Source organism: Ambystoma mexicanum, chromosome 11 (genome assembly GCF_040938575.1).
Source record: "Ambystoma mexicanum isolate Mex_15411 chromosome 11, UKY_AmexF1_1, whole genome shotgun sequence".
In the NCBI taxonomy this organism is placed as follows: domain Eukaryota; kingdom Metazoa; phylum Chordata; class Amphibia; order Caudata; family Ambystomatidae; genus Ambystoma; species Ambystoma mexicanum.
This window is the reverse complement of record NC_090934.1, coordinates 407,307,242-407,333,174: the sequence shown is the minus strand read 5'-3', so window position 1 is coordinate 407,333,174 and position 25,933 is coordinate 407,307,242. Positions and strand designations below refer to the sequence as shown.

At 50.4% G+C, this 25,933-nt stretch overlaps 1 protein-coding gene across 3 annotated transcripts in view; it reads right to left on the bottom strand.

Moving 5' to 3' along the window:
• The window catches only part of CKAP5 (cytoskeleton associated protein 5), a 1,593,334-nt gene that overhangs the window by 434,250 nt on the left and 1,133,151 nt on the right, over positions 1–25,933 (bottom strand). For all 3 annotated transcript variants that reach the window (XM_069623197.1, XM_069623199.1, XM_069623198.1), the window contains exon 33: positions 22,496–22,668. In XM_069623197.1, coding sequence (XP_069479298.1) covers positions 22,496–22,668 — 173 coding nt within the window. The remainder of the gene's footprint in view (positions 1–22,495; positions 22,669–25,933) is intronic.

Below are 25,933 nucleotides of genomic sequence, written 5' to 3'. Positions count from 1 at the left end.
AGAAATATGCATCCTCGAAATCCAACGACGACAGGAAATCGCCCTCCTCCAGCTGTCCCAGCACGTGCTGGAGGGTGACCATCCGGAACTTCTGTGTCTTGATGTACTTGTTCAGTCGTCGCAGGTCCAGGATGGGCCGCCATCCTCCCGTCTTCTTTTTCAGGAAAAAGTACCTTGAGTATACTCTGGAGCCCCGGAGCCTCTTCGGGACGAGCTCAATGGCAACTTTCTTGAGCATCGCCCTTACCTCCAGTAGTAGTTGAGGGATGTGGTTTTCCTTCCTGGCCACGGGAGGAATGCGGGGCACTTTTTTTTAGAAACTCAAGAACGTGCCCCTGGGGCAGGGTGTCCAGCACCCAGCGGTCGTTGGAGATGGACTCCCACACGCTGACGAGCTTCGCCAGCCGGCCTCCCACCCGGGTGCTTCGGTAGGGGCCCGACACCACGGTCGGTTCTGTCTTGCTTGGAGGACACCTTGCCGCCTTTGTTAGGCAGAAACCTGTGCAGTTCCCTTCGGGACCACTGCAAAAGGCTTAAGACTACAGGTGTTGGCAGTAAGCCCAATTGGTAGCAGTCTGTACCACCCAGATTTACCTGGTAGCTATGGCTGAGCAGTGAGAGTTAGGCAGTATATAGAGTATACACATTAGGTACCAAAATACAGTAGCACAAGCAAACACTGACCAGAGCTTTGGTATAAAAGTATATAATTATTTATTTAACAACACACTTGTAAAAATACACTAACACTAATATGGCAAGCAAGTTCAAAACACCTTGAACAGTCTGTTGCAAGGGAGACCAGGCGGAACACAGTACCTGAAATGGTGAGAAAGCTCCAGCGGGGGCAGTTGTTCCTGGCAGCGGGTGCAAGTCGGTGCTTCGTCCAGGGGAAGAGAGGATCTCGACGTGGAGGAAAACTGGAGGTCGTTTCCCTGCCAGGGAAGAAACTAGCCGCAGAGTTTCCGGTTAAAAGGTACTACCCTTTTATTCGCGGTAGTAGTGAAGCATGGCTATCCGGCCGCTGGGGTGCTTGGCACAGGCAATTCGACCACGAGACGATCCAGGAAGGCGAAAAAGAGGGCAAACTGGTTATCCCCACCAGTTCAAAGGAAGAAGACTCCCCGGGATGAAGATCTTCTCTGTCATCGGGAAGTGGTGAGGCGGTTCAGCAGGGCTCCACCGGTGGTGTCGTCATTGCAGGTCGGCTCAGCTTCTCCTTCTTCGGATTCTTTGGTCCTGTGGCAATTTCTGAAGTTCCAGTCCCCAAAGCCCTGCTTTTATGCAGAAAACCCCCATTCATCAGTCCTAGCTGTCACTCAAACATGCTAAGTGGGCCAATCACACAAGAGTGCGACTTGAGTTGCTGAGGCAACTCAGTCCAGGGTGCCTAATCCCACACATCCTGTAGACCCAGACAGAGTGGCACCACTTTTGGAGGCTTCTGTGCAGAAGCTCGCCAAAAGTGGAACAAAGGGCTCGACTTGGGTTGGAGTTAGAGGCGAACACAAACGCCATTTTAAAACCGACTCCTGGCAAAAAGACCCAACCGGGGAATAAATATTAAATAAATAACCCAACAGTATCTTTAACATTGCACCAAAAAAAGTGGTGCGTTTAAAATGAATGGGAAAATCCCATAGGAAATATTCTGGTGGAATATTTCGCGTGGTAACCACTGCCACCAGCCAGAAACTCGACGAGGGGGGACTGCACAGTGCCCCCTCGAAAAAAACAGACGCAGGGGCAATCTAATTGCCCCTACCAGTACTTCCACAATATGGTGTGTACTGGTTCTGTTCACAATTTTGGACTAGTAAAGTCAATGGTGACTTTACATGCCCTGGGAGACAGTAGTCAGTCCCAGGGTATGGAGTCTATGTTTGGGGGTCACTATGACACCCCTGGGTTACTGCACTGAGGGTGCTGTGTAACCCACTTACCCAAAAACACATGAAACCCTATGGAGTAAAAGACCCCATAGCCCATAAAACACATTACAAAGCAAAGGACCTCTCAAATCATGTCTAAGATTGGGAGAAAATGAGTCTCACTCTTAGCAGGAGAAAATAATAAACCCACAAAAATCCAGCCAAGCTGCTGGGGGACTCACTAGGTTTGGGAAATTCACCTATACAGAGAATTTTCCCCAACAGCCTTGGCCTTCCTGGCGACGACGGCGGGATGCACCCGACTTGCCTCGTCCCCTATAGGCTTCTTGCGACTAGGAGCGGGCCGCCTGGCGGTACGTAGGAGAGCCACCGCCAAATCCCTTGGAGGCACCTTGCTTGCCTCCGGAGTTCCGAAAGGACGGCCGTCGTTGCTGGAGAACTCCTAGGGCCTGAGCCGTCTCCGTGTCCGCCTTGATGGCTTGGAGGGACTCATCCACTGTTTTCCCAACAGGTTGTTCCCGTCGAAGGGCATGTCCAACACCTTGGTTTGTACTGGCGGAAATCCGTCGCCTTGAGCCACCCTCGCTGTCTAAGGCAAACGCTGTTGCCTAGCTGGTGGAAACCGGTGTCAGCAATATCCGTTGCCACTGTTATGGCGTGTTCCGACGCCACCTCACCTTCCTGCAAGATCTCCAGGGCCTCTGCCCTCTTGTCGTCCGGTAGGAAGTCCAACGGGGGGGGGGGGGGGGGGGGCGATCTTGTACCACAATTCCCTGTCGTAGCGGGCCACGATCACAAGGGCTTTGGGCGCCTTAATCGTTGTTGCCGCCGACGAGAACTCGTCGTCCCATCGCATCCAGCTTCTTTCCTTCGCCGTCCGGCCGGGAAGTTGACGTTGAGGCCGATGGGCCCCCGCCCACCCGCACTTTCTTCTTGGCTGCCGCTAAGACGACCGAGTCAGGGGTCGGTTGCGCCCCAAGGCACAGGGGGGCCGCGTCGGGGACCCGGTACTACTTCTTGTACCGATCCCTCTTAGGCGTCGTAGACAGGTTCTTGAGAAGGGCGAGTCCCTCGTCCCAGATGTCATCCAGCAGAGGCACGGCGAGGACTGTCTTCCTCGTGGCCTCACGCCGTTGGTAAAGGAACCCCCCCCTTCTCTTCGGGGCAGAGCTGGAAAAGCTTGGATGCCCTGACAATCATAGCGTGGAAGGACCGAATCTCGTCGGGCGGGGAGGCCCGAGTCGGGGGCGATGGGAGATCCGTCCCGTCGTCGTCATCATCCGTGCCCGTCGTGGCCGTGTCCGTTCCCTAGTCATCCCCAGGGATGGGGGACCGCGGCAGCAGTTGAGCAGGCCAAGAGGGCTGAAAAGGCGGGGCTGGATGGGCCTGTGTCCTCTTGCTTGGGGGACTTCCTGATGGGCCTGGTTCCGGCTCCTCCGTCGGGCCTGGCTCCAGCTCGTTAGTCGGTGGTAGGGGCAATCTCGTCCTTATCTCCATACATAAAGATTGTATTGCCAAAAAAATGGCCACCGAGTTGTCCTGAGGCTCCGGAAGAGACGGTTGACTTGGAACCTCACCAGCACCGCCGTCGCTCTCGTCGTCCTCTTCGTCAGGATCCTTCCCCTGGGACCGGGCCTCAACGCCCCCGTCGAGGCCCTCCAAGACTTCAACTAGCTCCTGTCCGTATCCACGATGGCCACCGCCCCCCCCCCTCTTTTTCCGCCAGGGTCTTCACGGGGTTCTTCTCGATGGGCCTGAAAGAGGATTCCCTCCGCGGTGGCAGGGACCCTCTGGGTACCGAGGATGCCTTCACTGATGTAGCCTACACAGGCTGTGTCAGGGCCGCCACAAGTTCCTCGATATAGGCCTTAGCCGGGTGAATCAAGGCCTTCACCACCTTCTGTGGGCCTGTGGCCTTCACCTTGGGGGGAGGGTCACCGCCTCGACTGGATCCTTCGAGCCTGACCGGGGCCTCTCCAGAAGCTTTGCCGGGTTCTCGGCTTTCCCCTTCCCCGAGCCAGAGCGTTGGCTCGTGGTGGATGGCACCAGAGAGGAAGTGCCCTGCCTGGCAGCCGAGGAGCCCGACCGTTCGGCGCTCCTGGTGCCCGCAGACTCGCTGTGCTTTGCCTTCTGTTGGGCCCCCGTCGCCGGGGCGCCCTCACAGGACTTAGAAGACCGTTCTGACTTCTTCTTTTCACCGGACGGGCTCTTCCCTTCCAGCCAGTTGGGGAGGCGAAGATGTCGATCCTTCATGGTCCTCTCCGACATGTTCCCGCAAAACGCACAGTCCTTCTCCATGTGCGTTTTGTCCTCATGAAGGCAGTAGAGGCATTTTGCATGCTCGTCCTCCTTGAACACATTCTGTAGCTGTTTTCTCAGAAACTCTTGGCTGCAGCGGTTTGGTCCAACATGGCGACATCAGCTTTGTTGAGATTAGGTGTTTTTCAAACGTGACTAGTTTAATGCAAATGGTCGCGTCGCACCGGATTGTGGGTTTAGCCAAGAAAAAACCCCCTTGAACTTAAGTAAAAGTATGAATAACCCAGAAGAAGGCTGCGCCCAATTATCGAAAAGGTTTCTTTATTTTGAAGTGTCCTTTGAATGATGACACGTGTTTCGGTCTCCCCGAGACCTTTTTCAAATCAGGGCTATTAGTCTTGAATTCTTCTAGTGCCCCTATTACATTTGGAATTAGTCCTCCACAATAAACGGGTTAGCTCCCCTTATATTCTTTCAGATCAATTAGCAGCATAATGCATGGAAAGTGCAGTGGTGCGCAGTCTCCTTCCGGGTTAGGCATCCAGGACAAACCCTGAACAGTGTTAGGGAGAATTCTCTGTTAAGGCTAATTTCCCAAACCTAGTGAGTCCTCCAGCAGCTTTGCTGGATTTTTGGGGTTTATTTTTTTCTCCTGCTAAGAGTGAGACTCTTTCTCCCACTCTTAGCCATGATTTGAGAATGTCCTTTGACTATGTAATGTGCTTTATGGGCTATGGGGTCTTTTACTCCATAGGGCCTCATGTGTTTTTGGTATGTGTGTTACACAGCACCCTCAGTGCAGTAACACAGGGGTGTCATAGTGACCCCCCAAACAGACACCATACCCTGGGACTGACTACTGTCTCCCAGGGCATGTAAAGTCACTATTGGCTTTACTAGTATCAAATTGTGAACAGAACCAGTACAAACCATCATATTGTGGAAGTACTGGTAGGGGTAATTCGATTGCCCCTGGGTCTGTTTTTCAAGGGGGCACTGTCCAGTCCCCCTTTGTCGAGTTTCTGGCTGGTGGCAGTGGATACCACGCTAAATATTCCACCGGAATATTTCCTATGGGATTTTCCCATTCATTTTAAACGCACCACTTTTTGGTGCAAAGTTAAAGATACCGCTGGGTTATTTAATATTTATTCCCCGGTTGGGTCTTTTTGTCAGGACTCGGTTTTAAAATGGCATTTGTGTTCACCTCAAACTATAACCCAAGTCGAGCCCTTTGTGCCACTTTTTGGCGGGCTTCTCCACAGAAGCCCTCCAAATGGTGCCACTCTGTCTGGGGTCAACAGGATGTGTGGGGGGGGGGGATTAGGCACCCTGGACTGAGTTGCCTTGGCAACTCAAGTCGTACTCTTGTGTGATTGGCCCAGTGGTGAGCCGCCCGGCTCACCATTTAGCATGTTTGAGTGACAGCTAGGCTGATGAATGGGGTTTTTCTGCATAAAAGCAGGGCTTTGGGGACTGGAACTGCAGAAGTCGCCACAGGACCTAAAGAATCGGAAGAGAGGAGAAGCTGAGCCATCTAAGACGACACCACCGGTGGAGCCCTGCTGTACGAAACTCACCACTTTCCCCGACGACAGAGGAGATCTTCTTCCAGGAGAGTCTTCTTCCCCTTGAGCTGGTGGGATCAACCAGTTCGCCTTTTCTGCCTTCCTGGATCGTCTCGTGGTCGAATCGCCCGTGCCAAGCACCCCGGTGGCCGGATAGCCACGCTTCACCACTACCGCAAATAAAAGGGGCGTACCTTTTAACTGGGAAACTCAGCGGCTGGTTTCTTCCCTGGCAGTGAAACGACCTCCAGCTTTCCTCCACGTCGAGATCCCCTCTACCCCTGGACGAAGCTCCGACTTGCACCCGCTGCCAGGAACAACTGCCCCCGCTGGAGCTTTCTCACCATTTCAGGTACTGTGTCCCGCCTGGTCTCCCTTGCAACAGACTGTCCAAGGTGTCCCGTAAATCCTTGACTCTCTATCCTGGGGTGACCTTGGACCTGTTAACATTACCTTTCTAACTTGATCCAACCTTTTTTTGACTTTTCTGCAAAGAGGGAGTGCATTTTCACTGTGTGATCTTGGGCACATTCCGCCTTGCTCTCTCCAAGAGTGGGCCTGGGCCTGGCCTATGAACTTTCTGCTCTCCAGTAGACCCTGCCTTTATTGACTTGCTGTGGTTTCTTAAAAGTGTTGGTACTGTGTGTTTTTCCTATTCTGCCTTTTCTCTCCCTTTTAAAAAAATTATTGGAGTGCCATCTATGGTTACACGCTCACTGCTGTTTTGCTAAAGTGGTGTCTTAACCTAGACTTGTCGAATAATTAACTAGGGAGGTGTATATACTTCTAGTGACGGTGTTTGAACTTGCTTGACATATTAGTGCCAGTGTATTTTTACAAATGTGTTTTTAAATAAATAATTATATACTTTTATACCAAAGCCCTGGTCAGTGTTTGCTTGTGCTACTGTATTTTTAGCCCTATTGTGTATACTCTACATACTGCCTAACTCTTCTTTAGAGAAGTCTGACTGCTCACCCACAGCTACCATGTAAATCTGGGTGGTGCAGACTGCTACCAATTGGGTTTACTGCTTACTCCTGTAGTCAAACATTTTGCAGTGGTCCCTAAGGGAACTGCGCAGGTTTCTGCCTAACAAACAGCTTTCCGGGCGTCGAGCTTCCTTTCTCCTGGGCCATGTCCGGATAGGCCTCAGAAACTTCTGGACTCCTCCAAGAAGCCCAACTCGACGAAAACTTCACCCTTGAGGGGCGTAGAAAATCCGAAAGGGTCCCCGTTGATCGGATGGAGAAAAAGTGGAACTTGAGGCTCTGTTTAACCAAAAAATGAGCAAATCTTTGAAAAAAAGCGCGAAAAACTCAGCAAGCTCGAGAGCTAAAGCACGAGGTCTCCCAACACTTGAACGTGTGGTAAAAATCTGAGGATGGCTGCCAGGGGAGGGGCTTAGGGAGAGGACAGTCATTGGCTGTGGGCAGTATGACCTAGAGATCAGCGATTGGTTACTACTAAGAAAGACCGATCAGAAACGAAACTGATACTGATTTTTTCTTTACCGAGGATTCGCAGCCTGACGACGGGGAATATTCATGAGCATGTGAATCCATGCCAGACCCCATGCTGGAGAAAGAAACAGTTCCACAGAGTGTGTGAAAACCTTGCCAAGGCACACGTAGAGTTGGCAGATTTCAAGGCCATGCTCCCAGCAGAAAATACCTTCTGGGCCCAACCGTCAAATCGCTTGTTGTCCCTATCCGGAGGGATGGTAGGGTACGCCGCCAGCCTCGAGGTGGCCGTAGCCGCCTGAACCACCAAACTCTCGGGAGTGGGGCGAGTAGATAAATAGCTGGGGTCGCAAACGTAAGGGCGGTATTTTAGTCCAAGATTTATTAACGGCCGGAAAAGATTCCGGGGACTGCCAAGCAGCTGCCACCTTTTTCTGCAAGGGGAGATGAAATGGTAAAACTGGGTCAGAGGATGGACCTTGATCTACGATGTCCGTTAGATCCTCCTGCACAAATTCTTCAGGAGAACTGGACAAGCCCAGGTACTAGAGAGACCCTCGCCACGAGCCTCCGGTACGAAGACTCCGCATGAGCCCCAGGCTCAGGCCTACCAAATTCTGTTTCCGGGCTAAGTGTCTCAACGCACTGGCATCATGGAGGGTCTTGCCTCAACTACTCCAACTGACTGTCTCCAGAAAACAGTGGAGCTTCATCAAGTTCAACAGGGTCCTCAAACTCAGACCTTTTCTCCTCTTCATATACGTCAGCCAGAGGGAAAGACAAATTGAGAAAAAATCCCAAAGGCTTCGACACCGAGAGTTTCGACAACCTCGACGTTGTGAGCAACGAAGGCTTTGGTGTTGATGTAGGTGCTGAGGGCTGATACGACGGCAAAGTGTCGACGTCTGAGTCGGACAGACACGGCACCGACCGAGTCGCCGCCGGCCTCGAGCCCTCAGTAGGTTGCTGCGGTCTCGCTGGGGACGAGGATCGAGACCTAGAAGCACGTCTCTGGTGACTTATCCAATCATTGTCCGTACGGGACCTCAAAGGCCCATCACAGACCCGAGCCTGAAGGCGTGCGAGCCACAGTACGAGACTGACCCTGGCCCGCTTTGGTAGAAGGCACGACCGGACCCGTGCCCTGCGATTGAAAAATCGCTAACATTTGCTCTTTAAATGCAGCCAATTCCTCTGGAGTCGAGGACTTCATCGGCATGCAACCTTCCTCGAGGCACCATCCTCCGAGGACGACGGGGAAGGCGACCGGTGACAACGCTTTCCAGAGTGCCGGGACGAGGAAGAAGAATTGAAGGACTACTCCGGGACCGAGATCCCCGGGACTCCTTCCGACGCAGAGAGTCGCCCCTCGAGTCGTCGGTGGAAATCCCCTTGGACAATTTGGATTTTCGGGACTTAACAGGCTTAGAGCCCCTACCTACCTGGAGCCTCCCCTTCCGCTCCCGGAAGGCCTTGGCAGTCAGCGATTGGCACTTCCGAGCAGTCGTCGGTGTCGTGCGACTCACCCAGGCACCACAAACAAATGCGATGCGGGTCAGTGAGCGACATTTTCGACTTGCAGTTCCAGCAGGTCTTGAAGCCACACCGAGGACGTCAGAGGGGTTGAAGAAAAAGACATCTCAACGATAACACACGAGGTGCGCCGAGTTTCACAAAGCAACACGTTCATGGAAAAAATGGAAATGAGTCTGCAGGCGCCGTGCGTCCCATTTATAACATCCGGTGACGTCGCCCTCGACGGAGGCCTTCGAGGGACATCGACCCGACGTCATGGACGCAGGACACCCTCTGCTGAAAAAGTTTCCGAAGTGCACAGCTGTGGACATTACATGTCAAAGATGTGGAATACGTTGGAAGATACAATCCATTCGAACAATAGTTACAGGTAAGTAACGCGTTCCCTCTGTAGCATGGGGTTCACATGCTCATGAATAACGAATAAATAGCAGTATAACATTACACAACCACGGGAGGTGGCAAGGCTGAAAAGAAGCACAACCACAGGAGGTGGCAAGGCTGAAAAGAAGCAATTAACTTCTGGAACAGACTCGCCTCAAGCAAACAGGTTGCGTAGCACTGCCTGGCTGACTCTGTACTCCTACCTGGAATGCCGGTCAACGCAGTATAACTTCATGAAGGTGTGCACGGACTTCCACGTAGCAGCCCTGCAGATGTCCAGAAGGGGCACACCAGACAGGAAGGCCGTTGTTGCAGCGATTGCTCCGGTGGAGTGGGCTCTCCGACAGCCAGGCAGCGGTCGGTTAGCCAACAGATGACTCTGCATTATGCATCTGTAGAACCACCTTGAGAAGGAAGCCTTGGACAAGGCCTCCCCATGGTTCACAGGACTAAAGTTCAAAAACAGTTGTGAAGTCTCCCGAAAACTCATTGTGCGTGTCACGTAGAACTTGAGGGCACAAGCAACATCCAGCGAGTGCAAGGCCCTTTCACACGGTGACGAAGGCTTCGGGGGAAAAAACAGGCAACACCAAATGTTTGTGGAGGTGGAATTCTGACGAAACCTTCAGCATAAGAAAGGGGTGCGTCTGCATTACTACCCTTGAATCGTGGAAAGTCAGGTATGGTTGTTTGCAGGATAGGGCCTGGATCTCATCTACTCTAATGGCAGAGGTGATGGCCACCAGGAAAGCCCGCTTCCACAAGAGAAACTGTTAGGGAGAATTCTCCTTTATGGCTAATTTCCTTCACCTAGTGAGTCCCTCAGCAACTTTGCTGGATTTCAGGGGTTTATTTTTTCCACCTGGTAAGAGTGTGAGTCCTTTTTCCCACTTTTACATGTGTTTTGCCATGTGTATTTCTACTGTTTGTGTGATCTTGGACTATGGAGCTACTCCATGAGCCCCACTTTTTTGTGTGTTACACAGCACCTTCTGTGTAGTGACACAGGGTTGTCTGAGACTTCCCTCCGACTCCATTTTTCTGGGGCCGACTACTGTGCCCCAGAAACAGGTAAAGTTTCCATTTACTTTATGTAGTCATTTAAAACTACAAAACCCAGTACACCCCCATCTTACATGGAGTATTGGAAAGGGTTAGTTCCTATCCCTTTTTGTCTGTACCTCTCTAAGCTTTATTTTGTCCTCTTAACACGAAGACTTGGCTGGTGGCAGTGGCATCTACCCTAACTTTTCTACCGCGATTATACTATATAAATGTGGTACTGTTTTAGGCAATTATATTATCGTCGAACTTAAACCCGCCTGACCAAATACTTTTTTTTCTGGCTCTGGCTGGGTTTTATCGCCATTTCTTTTTGTTAAAGTCCATCTTGTGTTTAACTTTGCGCGGCAAACCAGGTTTGCCTCCTTTGTTCGCTGACCTTTGGTGTCTGGGTGTATAGGTGGGCTGAATGTGAGGGCGGGGTGTAGTCAACCCCTGCACAGGGTATCCTTGGAGACCCAAGACGCACTTTGTCTTGATAGTCCGAGGTGGTTGTCCGTGCCGGACAACCCCCCCTGCTGAGTGATTAACAGCCAAGCTGTGTGAATGGGGGATTTTGGCATAAAAGGCAGGACTCTTGAGCTGGAGGTCAGAGTCGCCACTGGAACTGCAAAGAACCGAAGAGAAGCCGAGAAGACGGCTGCTGCAACTCCTGAGTCCCGTTGAAGCCCTGCTGCAGTCCTGAGCCATCTACCCTTCAACAACAAGAGAAGATACAGTCCGGAGTCTTCTTCCCTTGAGCCTGGTGGGATCAACCAGCTCACCTTCCACAGGCAGACGATCCTCTTCTTGGTCAAAATCGCTGCACACAGCTGTAGTGATCCGGATAGCCATCTGAAGAGCCTCTCCTGTTTTAAAGGAGCGCACCTTTTATTCACTGTTGCTTTTGCTGCTGTTGGCTTCACCCATGGGTAGTGCACATCGCTCCAGACATCGTCCTTCTTGCTCCCATGACTGAAGCTTCATGAACCGTGAGTCTGCAGGAACTATCAGGAAAAACTGCTGTGGCACCAGCTCTTCTTCATACGAATAAGGTACTTTGTCCAAATTCGAGGAACTAGGGTGAACCCTTTTCTCCCCACCAAAGGCTTGTCCTTATCGTCCTTCCCTCTTATAACGTTTGCTTCCATTTTGACAATATCTAAGTACTCCTGGCAATCTCGAATCGTGAAGTGTTCTAATCTTGTGATCCTCGACAACAGGACCCATGTCCCATTGACAGGCCTATTGACTTATCTACATTTTAGAAAGTGTCTGCTGATTCCATCTGCCTTGACAAAAGAATTGCCTATGATTTTTATCCCCAAATCTCTTGCGTTAATTCATGTGCCAAGTGTGTTTGACTACGGTAACATTTCTGTTCGCGGGTACGCTTCTCTTTCGTAAGACCAAACTGTCATTACTGTCAAAAAGTGATCGCGTGATAACCCCTGGTAACGTCTTTGTTTCACAACACTGGTCTGTCAAATCCAAAAGGTACTTACCTTGAATTGTTCTGCACTAGGGGAATTGGTTGTGTGTAGTGTATTTTGAAGTGTGGTTTTAATTTAATAGAAGTGACTTTTTTTGTGAACAGATGGTCTAAAAATAAATGAACTTTTACTTTTTAACCAAAAACCTTGAGTCAGTGTTTGCTTGAGTCGTCACAGTAATTCTAGCACTTGGTGTAATCTCTACTACTGCTCATTTGCTCTTGAGATAAGTCTGGCTGCCCCGCTACTGCTACCACTATAACTGTGTAGTACAGGCTTGTACCAAAGGTGAAATTGTACTACCACCTGTAGTCTTAATCTTGTCTAGTGGTCCCTAAGGGCACTGCACAGGATTCTGCCTAACAATAGCCTGCACTGTGGCCATCTTAGTCGACGACAGCCACTGCACCTTCCCCAGAATGGCTGCTATACTGTCCTCTATGGGCCAATGCCAGGCAAGACACTGTATTGAGTCTGGCGCCTAGGAACAGCGTGTTCTGTGATGGCGTTAAGCAGGGCTTCGGATAGTTTATAGAATCCCAGATTCGTTAGTACCCGGACGGTCGACTGTCCCTCGGCTAGCTCCCACGAGAGTGCGCAAACAAACCTGTCATCCATGTATGGGTATACGTGTATGCCCTGCAGACGTAGATGAGCCGCCACTGGTGCCAGGCAATTTGTGAACACTCTGGGGGCCGACTTCAAGCTGAAAAGGTAGGGCCTTGAACTGGTAATGCTGTCCCTGCACCACAAAGCATATCCATTTTCAATGTTTCTTGTGAATGGTGATGTGGCAGTAGACGTCCTCCAGGTTCAGCGATGTCAAGAAGTCTCCTCTTTCCAGTTGGCCGAGCATATGTTGCAATGTGACCATCTTGAATTTATGGGACCTGAGGTATTTGTTCAGACGACGTAGGTCTAGAATGGGCCCCAACCCCCTGCCTTCTTTCTGACCAGAAAGTATCTGGAATAGACTCAGGAGCTCCGAAGACGCTGGGGAACTAGCTCTATTGCCCCTTTTCGCAGCACGACCTGTACCTCTTCCAGGAGCTGAGGGATGTGCTGCTCCTGACCGGCAACCAGCAGGATCCACGGATACCTGTGTTAAAACTCCAGGTTATGTCCTTGGGCGAGAGCGTCCAGCACCGATCTGTTGGTGGTGATCCTTCTCCACTCGCTGACAAACCTAGTCAGCTGGCCTCCCACCAGGGGGGTGGGGGGGACGGATGGGGGCCTGACATCCCGGTCGGTTCAGGCTTGCTTTGGTGCCGGGGTCCTGCCCTGCGGGCGACGGTGCTGTCCACTACCGTAGGCCAGGGAACGGCCTCTGCAATCCACCTTGATGGCCTGGAGGGACTGGTCTACAACCTTCCCAGATAGGTTTTCTCTATCACAAAGCATGTCCAGCACCTTCGTTTGGACCTCCTGGTGGCATTTCATAGCCTTCATCCAGAGTTGGCGACGAAGGCAGACACCGGTCCCAATTTGTCTGAACCCTGTGTCTGCAATGTCCAATGCCACTGTGATGGTGTGATCAGATGCCATTTCCCCTTCTTGGAAGAGAGCGATTGCCTCAATCTTATCTTCAGGGAGGACCTCCAAGATAGATCCCAGCTTGTACCACAGCTCCCTGTCGCACCTTGCCAGGATCACCAGCGCGTTGGCCGCCTTGAAAGTGGACGCTGCCGTGTAAATCACCTTCCTTCCCATGGTGTCCATGCTCTTGCCCTCTGTCTTGAGGGACTGAACACGACGGGGGACAGGTTGGGCGACCGTTTTCGCACGGCCGCCGGTAACACCAAATGCAGTGATGGTTGAGACCTCAGGCACTTGGGTGCGGAGTTCGGTACCCAATACTTCTTTTCCAGCCTATCCAGCTTGGCTGGAACCATGCATGGGTTCTTCACGAGGGCCAGGCCCTCTTTCCAAACGTCACCCTGAAGGAGAAACGCCATGACCGTCTTTCTATTGGTCTCACGCCTCGGGTACTAGAAACCCTTCTTCGATTTCTTGGGCACCAACTGGAACAACTCAGACTCTAGAGATCATGGATTGGAACAATCCCACTTCATCTGGTGGAGAAACCCTATTTGGGGCATCCAAAAGGTGGGGATTCGCTGCCCGCTGCATCAAAATCAGTCGTCGTGGCCGTATCCGTCCCCATACAAATGTCTGGGTCAGCGTGGGGAGAAGGCACCCAACGTGGTGGCGGAGGTTCAAATTGGGGTGTCTTCCTCTTTGCCGGAGGCTGATCGGGGACCTGGTGCCAGGGGCATACTCAACTGGATCTCGGACAACACGGTGTGCTGGGTCGACAGAATATCCAAGGAAATGTCCCTCAGCTGAGCAGGCGGAAAACTAGGCCCTGTGCCGTCATCCACTTCCACGTCCTCGTGGACCATGTGCAAGGACTCCTGGTCTTTTTCGTCCGTGGAAGAGACCTCCATGGCTTGGGCCACAGCCTGGGAGGGCTTTCCGGGGCCTCCTCACAACCTCCCCCACTTTCCCCGTCAGGGTCTTGAACCGGGGGCTGAGCTGGTTTCCCCACTTCTGGCGTGCCAGCTTTGCCAAAGTCACTGCGGCTGAGATGCGCCTTGGGGGTAGGGACACCACCTGAGCTGCGGGGGCTACCTTCGCCCGGTCGGCGCCCATAGCTGCTTGCATCAGTCTCCAACTCAGAGGCCAGCGCCGCTTGGGCCTGCTTGGGATGTTTTGCTTTCTTCTCCCCCTCTGGCTGCTTGGTTTTCGCACAAGGTTCAGCGGGGTAAATTACTTTCTTTTCAAGGAGCTCGATTCCCGACTGTCAATGGAGGCGGATGGTGATGTTGATCGTGCCCTATCCACTTAGGGACCCGCATCCGCTGCGGCCCCCGTGGACTCAGACTTGCGGTTCTTGGCCTTATCTTGGGCCCCCACGAATGAGGCGCCCTTACAGGACTTAGAAAACCGCTCCTCGGACCGGCCGGTCCTGGGTGAGGCATGACTCTGCATGCCGCACGGGTCAGAGGCCTTGGCGTTGAGCCACGCCAGCCGTCTACTGTGCCGGTGCCTCATCTTCTTGGAGAACCCGAGCCAAATTTCGCACTGCAACTCCATTGTGCTCCGGGTGCAGGCAGTAGAGGCATTGCAGGTGCTTGTCGTCCACAAACACGTTCCATAGTCTGCATTTGGTGCAGGGCTTGAAGAAGGACCTTCCCCATGTCATGGCCGGAGGGCTCGAAGTAGGCCCGATAGCATTCTAGAATCTTCGCTCTTGAGGGGCGCTGAAATTCACAGACAACGGATCCCTTCTGTCGGCTGATGGAGAAGAGAGCAAACGGGCTCCTTAAAAACAAAAAGAACTTTTTCCGTCAAAAACCACAAAAAAAAGGTACAAATAGCTCAGAGAGCAAACTCCAGGACTCCCAACACTGAAATGTGTGGTTACAATCTAAAGCTGGATGCCAGAGGAGGGGCTTAGGAGAGGACTGTCATTGGTTGGGGCAGTATGACCCAGAGGACAGTGATTGGTTTAAAGGAGAAATACAGTTCGTAAGTGAAATCCTGACTTGGTGTTTGGAGGGCAACCCTGTTGCAAACTGGCAGAAAATGGAATCCACGTTGTCCAGCGCCACTGTGATAGCGTTATCTGAGGTTCCATCCTGGAACAGAGCCAGGGCCTCAACCTTCTTATCGTCTGGCAGGAATTCCAAATTCAAAAATGTGCCCAAGCTTATACCACAGCTCCCTGTCGTAGCACGCCATTAGCAGCCTTGATGGTGGAGGCTGCGGTATAAATGAAGCACTTTCCCACTACATCAAGCTTCTTCGTCTCCTGGTCTCAAGGAACCATGGCCAATGAGGAGTTAGTTGAGTGCTTCCTGGTGATGGCAGACACCACGGAATCCAAAGAAGGCTGCCATCTCAAGCACCTGGGGGCCGAGTCCAGGACCCTGTACTTTTTCTCCAGCCAGTCTCTCTTGGGTGGAGTGGGGCCAAACCTGCCTGCCTCCTATTATCATCCAGCAGAGGAATCGAAGTGAACGTCTCCCATTTGGACTCCCTGGGTTGGAAGAGGAAGTCCTCCTCAATCGTCTCTGGCACCAAATTGAAGAGGGCGGAAGCCCTCGAGCCCATAGTGTGAAAAGAACCAACCTCATCCGGTGGCGAGGCTCTGGCATCAGCGCCACCTCGACTGCCGGACTATAATCATCCCACTCATCGGTATGAGTCGCAGTAGTATCTGTACTGGTGTGGATGCGCAGGGGCACCTCCACCACAGGTGTCAAAGGACAATGCAGCGATGGTGGTGGCGTCGTTTGACGTCTCGGTCCTGATGGGTCCTTTCACTTACACTTTGGCCTTGGTCAGGACAGGCACAGGAGTAGCAGGCAGCCTTTGTTGCATCTCCGACACCAAGGTGTGGAAGATTGTAAGGTGTTTGGGAGAATTCTCTAAGGCTAATTTCCCTTACCTACAGAGTCCACCAGCAGCTTTGCTGGATTTCAGGGGTTTGTTTTTTTACTCCTTCTAAGAGTGAGACTATTTTTTCCCACTCTTAGCTGTATTTTGATGCATGTTTCAGCCTATTTTTGTGCTTATGGGGTTTTCCTCACCCTCATAGGCATCTTTTTACATGCGTGTTAGACAGCATCCTCAGTGCAGTAACCCAGGGGTGTTGTAGCGACCCCCAAACAGACTCCATACCCCGTGACTGACTGTCTCCCAGGGCATGTAAAGTTACCATTGACTTTACTAGTCAATAGTTGTGAACAAAACCAGCACAACCCATCTTACTATGAAAGTACTGGGAAGGGTTAATAGTTTTTCCCTGGTGTTCGTTTGAGGGGGTACCATACAGTCCCCCTCTCCAAAGTTACTGACTGGTGGCAGTAGTTACTACCGTAAATATTCAACCGCAAATATTTTCCTATGGGATTTTCCCAATGTTCGAGGCTACCACTTTTACCGACAGCCTCCAACATACCGCCGGTTTATTTTAATATTAACTTTACTCTGGTAGATTTTTATTGCCAGAAATTTAATATTTCTTTCTCGTGTCTTTCTCTGAAATCCTAACCCAGGTCAGGGATCCTTTGTTCATCCTTTTGGCAGGCTTCAGCACAGTCTGAGGTAGACAAGATGTGTGGGAGGGGGAATAGGCACCCTGGACAGGATTACCTAGGCAACCCAAGTCGCACTTTGCCCTGATAGGCTGGGGGATTATCCCGCCGGGATAGCCACCCCACTGTGTGAGTGACAGCTAGTCTGTATGAATGGGGGTCTTTCTGCATAAAAGCAGGGTCCTGAGGACTGGAAGACAAGACGTTGCCATTGGAACTAAGAAGCCGAAGAGGAGAGTCGCCAAAGACATCTGCAACGGCAACCATCGGTGAAGCCCTGCTGCAGATCCTCACCACTTTTCTCCAACGACTCGAGAAGATCTTCACCGGCAAGAGTCTTCTTCCCTTGAGCTGGTGGGGTCAGCCAGTTCGTCAATCGCCTTCCAGGACCGGCCTTGGTCGAATCGTCAGTGCCAAGCACTAGGAGACCGGATAGCCAGGCACCTGTCCACCACGACCGCGATTTAAAGAAGCGTACCTTTTATTCCGTTTTGGCAGCACCGCGGGTGGTTTCATCCCTGGGCAGTGCAGTAACTCGAAACTTCCTCCACGATGAGAGCCTCTCTTCCTCTGCTGGCTCTCCTGAACTGCAGGAACTACCGCCACTGCAGGAGCCTCTTCCACTTTCAAAGTACATTGTTCCGCCAGGCCTCCCGTTTCGTTGGGTATCGCTAAAGGTGTTTTAAATCCTTTACTTACCTTCTGGGCTGGCCACCTTTTCGTCTAACATTATCTTTCTACGTCCTGCAACCGCCTTTTCAATCGTTTAACGAAGACTTGACTGCAGCTACTAGAACCTTTTGAACCTAGGCACTTTGCCTTGTACCAATGACTCTGGCATAGGCCTCTTGACTCTGGCTAAATCCGTTACAACTGCCTTCTCTAGATTGTGTCTCATCAAGAAATGTGTTGGTGCACCTAAAACTTACAACCACCTTTCTTTCCCCTTTATATATTGCTGAAGTGCCTTTTTGCTCGGTTTTCACCAAAGTACGGTTAATGCTAAAGTACTGCCATGCTTAACTTGTTCACAATCCAATTGGGAAGTGTTGCTGATGTGTTTAGAAGTCTAAACCGGTATAACTTGTTCTTGTTAGAGTGCCCTTTCTGCTTGGTTTACACTGTGCCGTTTTGCTCAGTTTTCACTCTTGCTCAAACTGGTCTACAATTTAAATAGGGAGTTGTGTATACTTTTTCTGACTGTTTTAACTTGCTTTAAGGATAGTGATATGTGTGAACTTAAGAGTGTGTAAAATAAATACATATATACTTTTTGATGCAAAGCTTTGGTCAGTGTTTCCTTGTACCACAGTATTGTAGTCCTATTGTGTAAACCCTGAATACAGCTCATCTCCCTCTTGAGATAAGTCTGGCTGCTTAGCCACAGCTACCAACTAAAGCTTTGTGGTACGGACTGATACCAAAGGGGATTTATTGCAAATACCTGTAGTCTTCATCTTCTGTAGTGCTCCCTAAGGGAAACTGCACGGGATTCTGCCTAACATAAGGACGTCCAACGACAAGTCCCTGGGCGCTGGTTGAGGAGTAAGGGACATAGCCAGCAACAGCTCCTGGCTGAAATGGCCCCTTGGGCTAGACGGCAGATCTGGTTCGCCCCACAGAGAGCCATGGACACTATCCATTGGCCCCTTGTGTGTACCGAGTAGTAGTCCTCAGGTAAGTGGTCGTGGTCATAACTAGTATAGATGTGCACAGACCCCTTCGTAGAATCCCTTGGCATAGTCAGGGACATCCTTCCCAGCCTGGGTAGGGGTTCTGTAAGCGGAAGCAGCTACTTGGTCTTAAGCAAATCTTTCTGGAGTAGAGCAACGATGGGCTACTACCTTCACAGGAGCTTCGGCCGATGTCGGAGTCGTTGCAGTAGCTGTGGAGGCAAGGACACCCATGGGGTTGCTGCTGTCTTTACCATAGAGAGCACCGTAGATGCTGTAGGCCCCCTTTCAACGAAGTAGTGATGTTAGTTGAAGGGATCGTCGACAAGCGGATGACTGTTTTCGTCGACTGGGTAGTGGACTGGGTAGAAGTCCTGGATGACAAAGGGGTCTTGGTTGACGATGGTGTTGAAGGGGGGTGAGAGGAGCCACCTGAGGACTTCCCCTTTGCAGCCTTGTCCGAGGACAACACTCAAGCTTCGAGGAGTTCAAAGATTTCCTCTTGTAAAGAGCAACCCTAACCTGCAGGCTCCCCCTAGACTGAGAACGTGTCCTTCCCGACACGGGTCCCAGAGCCTCATCCAGGACCAGCCGGAACCCATGAGCAAGCTCCGTTGACGAAGAGGTTGAGGTCCTTTGAGGGCACTCCTTCACTATGGGTCTAAAAGCTTGGTAGCGTGGTGCTTAGCCTTCATTTGAACCCATCGTGAAGGAGCGCACTCAAAGGACCTCAACCTCTTCTCTGAGGGAGCATGCTCATGGGTTCGGGTTGGTCCTGGATGAGGCATGACCGTGTCACAGGACTTCCTCACTTGAGCCACACTGCTACATTGCTGTAACAGTCCTTTTTCATATTCCTCAACGAACGGCAATCTTGTGTCCTTCCTCATTGTGGTCTGGATGCAGGCAATATAACCACATTTCGCTCATATCTTGAAGAGACTCCTCTTCGGACATCATGAAAGACGCAAAGTAGGCCCAAGCCTGGGCCTTCAACGAAGAAAGAACTGGCGATGAACAGCTTCGCCGACAGCGGATCCCCACTGCCGGAAGTCGATCGACAGAGGAACTATCTGAGCAAAGACCACAAATATATCTGAAAAAACATGAAACAACTTGAAGAGCAAGATGAGATGTGTGGCCACCAGGGGAGGTGCTCGGGGAGACTACTGTCATTGGATGGGGGCAGTATGACAGTGATTGGTTGTTAGGCAGAATCCTGTGCAGTGCCCTTAGGGACCACTACACACAATTAAGACTACAGGTGGTAGAAGCCTGTACTACTATGTTAAAGTGGTAGCAGTAGCGGAGCAGCCAGGCTTATCTTAAGCGTATATGAGCAGTAGCAGAGATTACACAAAGGGACCACAATTACTGTGACTCAAGCAAACACCGACTCAAGGTTTCAGGTAAAAAATATAAGTACATTTATTTTTTCAACCATTCTTTATAAACACAACACTTCTATTAAACTCAAATAAAAAACACACGTTAAATATACCACAACTAACCAATTCACTTTGTACAATAAGTCTCAAGGTAAGTACCCTGTGTTTGAATGAACCGGTGTTACGAACAAAACACGTTACCGCGAATACGATAGATATCACTTTTTGACAGTTCGGTCTACTAAACAAACGCGTATCCGTGACATGAAATGCTACCGGGACAAAAACACACTTAGCACTTGATACCCAGAGGGAGTTGGAGACAAAAATCACAGGCAATATTTTGGTTAGGCAGGCAGAATCAAGAAACACTCAACGACAGGAGTTCAAAAGTCAAAGGGCCGGAGCCAGCGTCGAAAGACACCGGGGCCAGTTGCCGAAGATCACACGGTCCAACAGTTCACCATTCAACGTAGCCAAAAGTACTTCGATATTGTCAATGTTCGGAAGCAAAAGTTATAAGGAGGGAAGACAAGGGCAAGCCTTGGAAATGAAGAAAAAGGGATTCACCCAGTTTCCTCAACAGAAGTACCTTGTTCCAGTGGTGCACCTGGTGCCCTGGCAGTTGTTCCTGTTGGTTTCCGCAGACCCACGATTCCTGGAGCTTTGTTGTGAAGGAGAACGTCTGGAGGGGGTCTGCACCACACAGGTATGAAGCCGGCAGCCGCGACAAGGAATAAAAGGTGCGCTCCTTAAAAACAGGAGAGGCTCTATAGGTGGCTATCCGGACCACTACAGTAGTGTGCAGCGATTTCGACCAAGGAAGAGGATCATCTGGCTGTAGAAGATGAGCTGGTTATCCCCACCAAGCTCAAGGGAAGACGACTCCGGACGGGATCTTCTCTAAGACGTTGAAGGGAAGATAGCTCAGGACTGCAGCAGGGCTTCACCAGAACGGCGTAGTTGCAGCAGCCGTCGTTCTCTACGCTGCTCTTCGGTCCTTTCAGTTCCAGTGGTGACTCACTGACTTCTAGCCCAAGAGACCTGCCTTTTATGCAACAAAACAAAAAACATTCACACAGCCTGGCTGTCAATCACCCAGCAGGGGGGTTGTCCAGCCCGGACAACTACCCTGGCCAATCATGACAAAGTGCGACTTGGGTTTCCTAGGATACCCTGTGCAGGGGGTGACTACACCCCTCCCTCACATTCAGCCCACCTAGACACTCAGGCGCGTGGTGGAGGGCTTCTGAACAGAAAGCCGCCAAAAGACAGTGAACAAAGGAGGCAAATCTAGTTTGCCACGCAAAGTAAGACACAAAAAGGACTAACAAAAAGAAAAAGGTGAATAAACCCAACCGGAGCCAAGACGATTTGGTCAAGCGTGTTTATGTTCTAGACTAATAATAGCCAAGAACAGTACCACGTTTATCTAATATAATCACAGTAGAAAGGTTAGGGTAAATACCACTGCCACCAGCCAAGTCTAAATGTTAAAAGAGCAAAACAATGCTCTAGGAGGTACAGATAAAAAGGGATATGAGTTAACCCTTTCCAGTACTCCATGGAAGATGGGTTGCACTGGATCTGTGGTAGAATGACTAAGCAAAGTTAATGGTAACTTTACCCTTTTCTGGGGGGACAGTAGTCGCCTCAGAAATTGAGTCGAGGAAAGTCTTAAAGACAACCCTGTGACACGGCACTGAAAGTGTTGTGTGGCACAAAAAGAAGGGGGCTGCTGAAGTGGTGTGCTTCAGAGTCCACAATCACAAAAACAGATAGAAACACATAGCAAAACACAGGTAAGAGTGGGGGAAAAGCTCTCTCTTACCAAGTGGAAAAAAATAAACTCCAGAAGTCCAGCAAAGCTGCTGGGGGACTAACTAGGTGAGGGAAATTAGCCATAGATGAGAATTCACCCTAACATTGGTTTAGAGGAGAAATACTGTTTTCAGGCTAAAGTGAAACTGCTTTACAGATAATTCCCAGCCAAACAGGGAATCATGAGAATGTTAAATGGCCAAGACCAGGATATAATAAAAATAAACTGAAGAAAAAAAAAACTATTGGTGGCCCAATGGCTACCAAAAAAAGTACATAAGGCTACCAATGTGGTGAAATGGATTGCTCTTGTGGTGAAGCCAGAACTAAAGACCAGCTAACACCAGCTTAACAACCAACACAAATGTAGGGTTGTATAAATCACCCTAGAGCAACTAGGGGAAACATGCAGTGTCTGATGGGCAGAATTGTGCGCCTTAGGGGCGGCCCAATACCTTAAGATAAAAAGGGGTGCAAAGACAGTGGGGCTTCAGAAGAAGTCGGTGGTTAAAAAATTAATAAAACTAGTTGAAGGGCCCTAAGAAGTGGCCTCACAACCCCCGAAATTAGGAATGTTATCTTAACATCTACATTGCATGGGAAGAAGACTGCCAACAAAGTCATCAAACCATTATGACAGGACTTCAACTAGGTTAGCCATATAAAAGCAAAGTACAGAAGTGATAAAAAAAAAACCTGCTGTTAGAGAAATCACACTGTTGAAAACTATTCTGTAGGATCCAAAAGGTAGAGAGCAAGCTAAGAACGTCAATGCTTGAGGTGTCTCTAAAACAGGGATACTAAACAGTAATGTCCCATGATGGAAAACACCCGAACATAATATGGCTGATAGTACACAGGTACAGAAGACTTACTTGAGTTTTGAAGACATGTCTTCAGCTGGTCCCTTTCTAAGCATGCTTGTGTTGGCGCTCTGTGCCCGTTGTGGCTTCTCCTCTACTTGCCTTGCAGGTACAGCTGCAGGTCCCAGCTTCTTGGCTGCACGTTTAATTCTTTCCTCCAACATGCTGAGGTCTTTCTCAGAAAGCTGTCAAGAGTGGAGGAACATCTCAGAAACACATTTGAACTAACACCAAAAGAGCCACTAGCACAGCAGCTTTTTATTTTTTTATTTGTGTTTGGTTTATTCAAACCTTCATTAAACATCAAGACACATAAAATGTTTTAGAATTCACAAAGTAAACTCCAGATTGCAAATCAACTGTTCCATTAATACCATCAATAAATAAAACAAAAGTACAGAAAAGAAAGAGAAAAAAGCAATCAATACGATAATCCATATGACCAAACTTTACACAGTCAAAAAATCAAATCTTATATCTGGAACCATCCAGCTAACACTATGTAATTTTGAGTATATGGTATAGAACACAGAGAGAAAAATTGTTTGCTCAAAGTTCACAGAGTTAGGCTTTTAATAAACCCAGATAAGGGTAAGCCCTCATGAATGGATTGAATACACAGACATGTTTCCATGCCCTCTCTTCATCATATGTAATGGAATTAACGTTGAGGGGCTCCAGGTGTTTGACCCCAAGCGGATGCAATGGCACGCAATCCATAACTAAATGCTTTAAAGACTCCTCATTTGTCAAGCAGAACCTGCATCTACCTTGATCTGCAGGAATCATCATTCTTCTAACAAGAATATCTCTGGTGGGCAAGATATTCCATCTAGCCCTCAGTATGATGCCTCTGTACAGTCTATCTGGAAATTGTACGATAACCTTGGTGGGCGAGCCTCTCGCTCTATGTTCATGATTCAAATGATAGACCGAGGGGTAGGAGTGAAATCTATCAACCGTTTGGCACCAGTCAAGATCAAATAGGGCACGTTTTACAGACAAAGGATTGGGGATCAGGCTTTCTATAGACATTCCAATCTCCTCAAGAATCGCTGCCGACCTGTCCCTTAAAGAAATCAGTGTATACGAGAGATCCAAATTTTCACCCAACAAATGGTACAGTATTCGTGTTAGGCAGAATCCTGTGCAGTGCCCTTAGGGACCACTACACACAATTAAGACTACAAGTGGTAATACAAATTCACCTTTGGTACAACCCTGTACTACAATGTTAAAGTGGTAACAGTATCGGAGCAGCCAGACTTCTCTCAAGAACAAATAAGCAGTAGTAGAAATTACACAAAGGGACACAATTACTATGACTCAAGCAAACACTGACTCGAGGTTTTTGGGTGAAGGAATAAGTTACTTACCTGTAACTGTTGTTCTCCAGCATGGGTCTGGCATGGATTCACATGCTCATGAATATTCCCCGTCGTCAGGCTGGGAATCCTCGGTAAAGAAAAAATCAGTATCAGTTTCGTTTCTGATCTGTCTTTCCTAGTAGTAACCAATCACTGATCTCTGCGTCATACTGACCACAGCCAATGACTGCCCTCTACCTAAGCCCCGCCTCTGGCAGCCATCTTCAGATTTGGTAGCACGTGAAGTGGCAGTATGACCAAGTGAAGAGCCGCAGAGGGGTAGGCGGGAGGGTTCGCATGTGAATCCATGCCAGACCCATGCTGGAGAACAACAGTTACAGGTAAGTAACTTGTTCCTTCTCCAGCATGGGGTCTGGCATGGATTCACATGCTCATGAATATAAGATTAAATAGCAGTACACACATGCACAACCACGGGGGGGGGGGGGGGTGGTAAAAGGCTCAACATTAAGCAATACAAAACAACTCAACATTAAGCATCTCTTACCTCCTCACCAGGCTCACCTTAAGCGAACAGGTTGCGCAGCACTGCTTGGCCGACCCTGGACTCCTCCCTGGAATCCCGATCGACGCAGTAGAATCTCGTGAAGGTGTTCGTCGACCTCCACGTAGCAGCCCTGCAGATGTCCAGCAGGGGCACACCAGATAAGAACGCCGTAGTAGCAGCGATCGCTCTGGTCGAATGGGCTCTCGGACGGCCTGGCAGCGGTCGGTTAGCCAACCGGTGACAGTGCATGATGCAGCCGGAGAGCCATCTGGAAATAGAAGACTTCGAGAGAGCCTTCCCTTGATTCACAGGTCCAAAGTTCACGAACAGCTGTGATGTCCTCCGAAAACTCTTCGTGCGGTCCACGTAGAACTTCAGCGCTCTAGCCACATCCAGCGAGTGCAAAGTCCTCTTGGCCGGCGACGTAGGAGACGGGAAGAAAACAGGTAACACCAAGGGCTCATTAAGATGGAAGTCCGACGGCACCTTGGGCATAAAGGAGGGGTGCGTCCTAAGCACCACCCTCGAAGCATGGAAAGTCAAGTATAGTGCTTTGCAGGATAGGGCCTGGATCTCTCCCACTCGTCGTGCAGAGGTAATGGCCACCAGGAACGCAGTCTTCCACGACACAAACTTCATCAGTGCGGAGTGCATCGGCTCGAATGGGGGCCCCATGAGCCTGGTCAGCACCACGTGAAGTTCCCACGTCGGGGCCTTCACCGGCAGGAACGACCGGAACAGTCCTTTCATAAACTCTTTTACCAGTCGATGGGACCACAGGGACGTCCGTCCTGTGGTTCTGGTATAATTGGAGATCGCCGCCAGATGAATCTTAATGGAGGCATGGGCTAGCCCAGCCTTTGCCAGCGATAGCAGGTCCGGCAGCACTTGAGGGGCCGTAATCCGTAGGGGGTTGATCTTCTGTGCTCGGCACCAGATAGAGAACCTCTTCCACTTATGACCGTAGCATTTGAGAGTCGAGGACGCCCTGGCCTTTGCAAGAACCTCTCTGCAATCGGCCGGTATATTGTAGCCTCCAAACTCTAGCGCTGCAGGAGCCAAGCCTGCAGGTTCAGCGACGCCGGGTCGTGGTGGAAGATGGCGCCTCCTTCTCTGGAGAGAAGGTCCACGTCCGCCGACAGCTTGATGGGAGGGGACGTTGACAAGTCCAGAAGGTCCGGGAACCAGATCTGCCTCGGCCACGCCGGTGCGACGAGGATCATCCTGCACCGGGACCTCTTGAGCTGGCTGATGAGTCGAAGCAGCAACGGCAACGGAGGGAACGCATACAGGTATAGGCCGTCCCAGGGGAACGAGAACGCATCGCCCATGCTTCTCGGCTGGGGAAACCTGCCGGCGAACCTCTTGCACGTCGAGTTTGTCGCTGTTGCGAACAGGTCGATTTGGGGTTTGCCCCATTGTCGGAAGAGTTGATCCACCTGATCCTGGCGCAGTTCCCACTCATGACACGCGCGCAGCTCCCTGCTGAGCGAGTCGGCGATGGTGTTGCTTTCTCCTGCCAGGTGGAAGGGAACCAGGAACATCCCCTGGGCGACCGCCGAGTGCCACAGATCC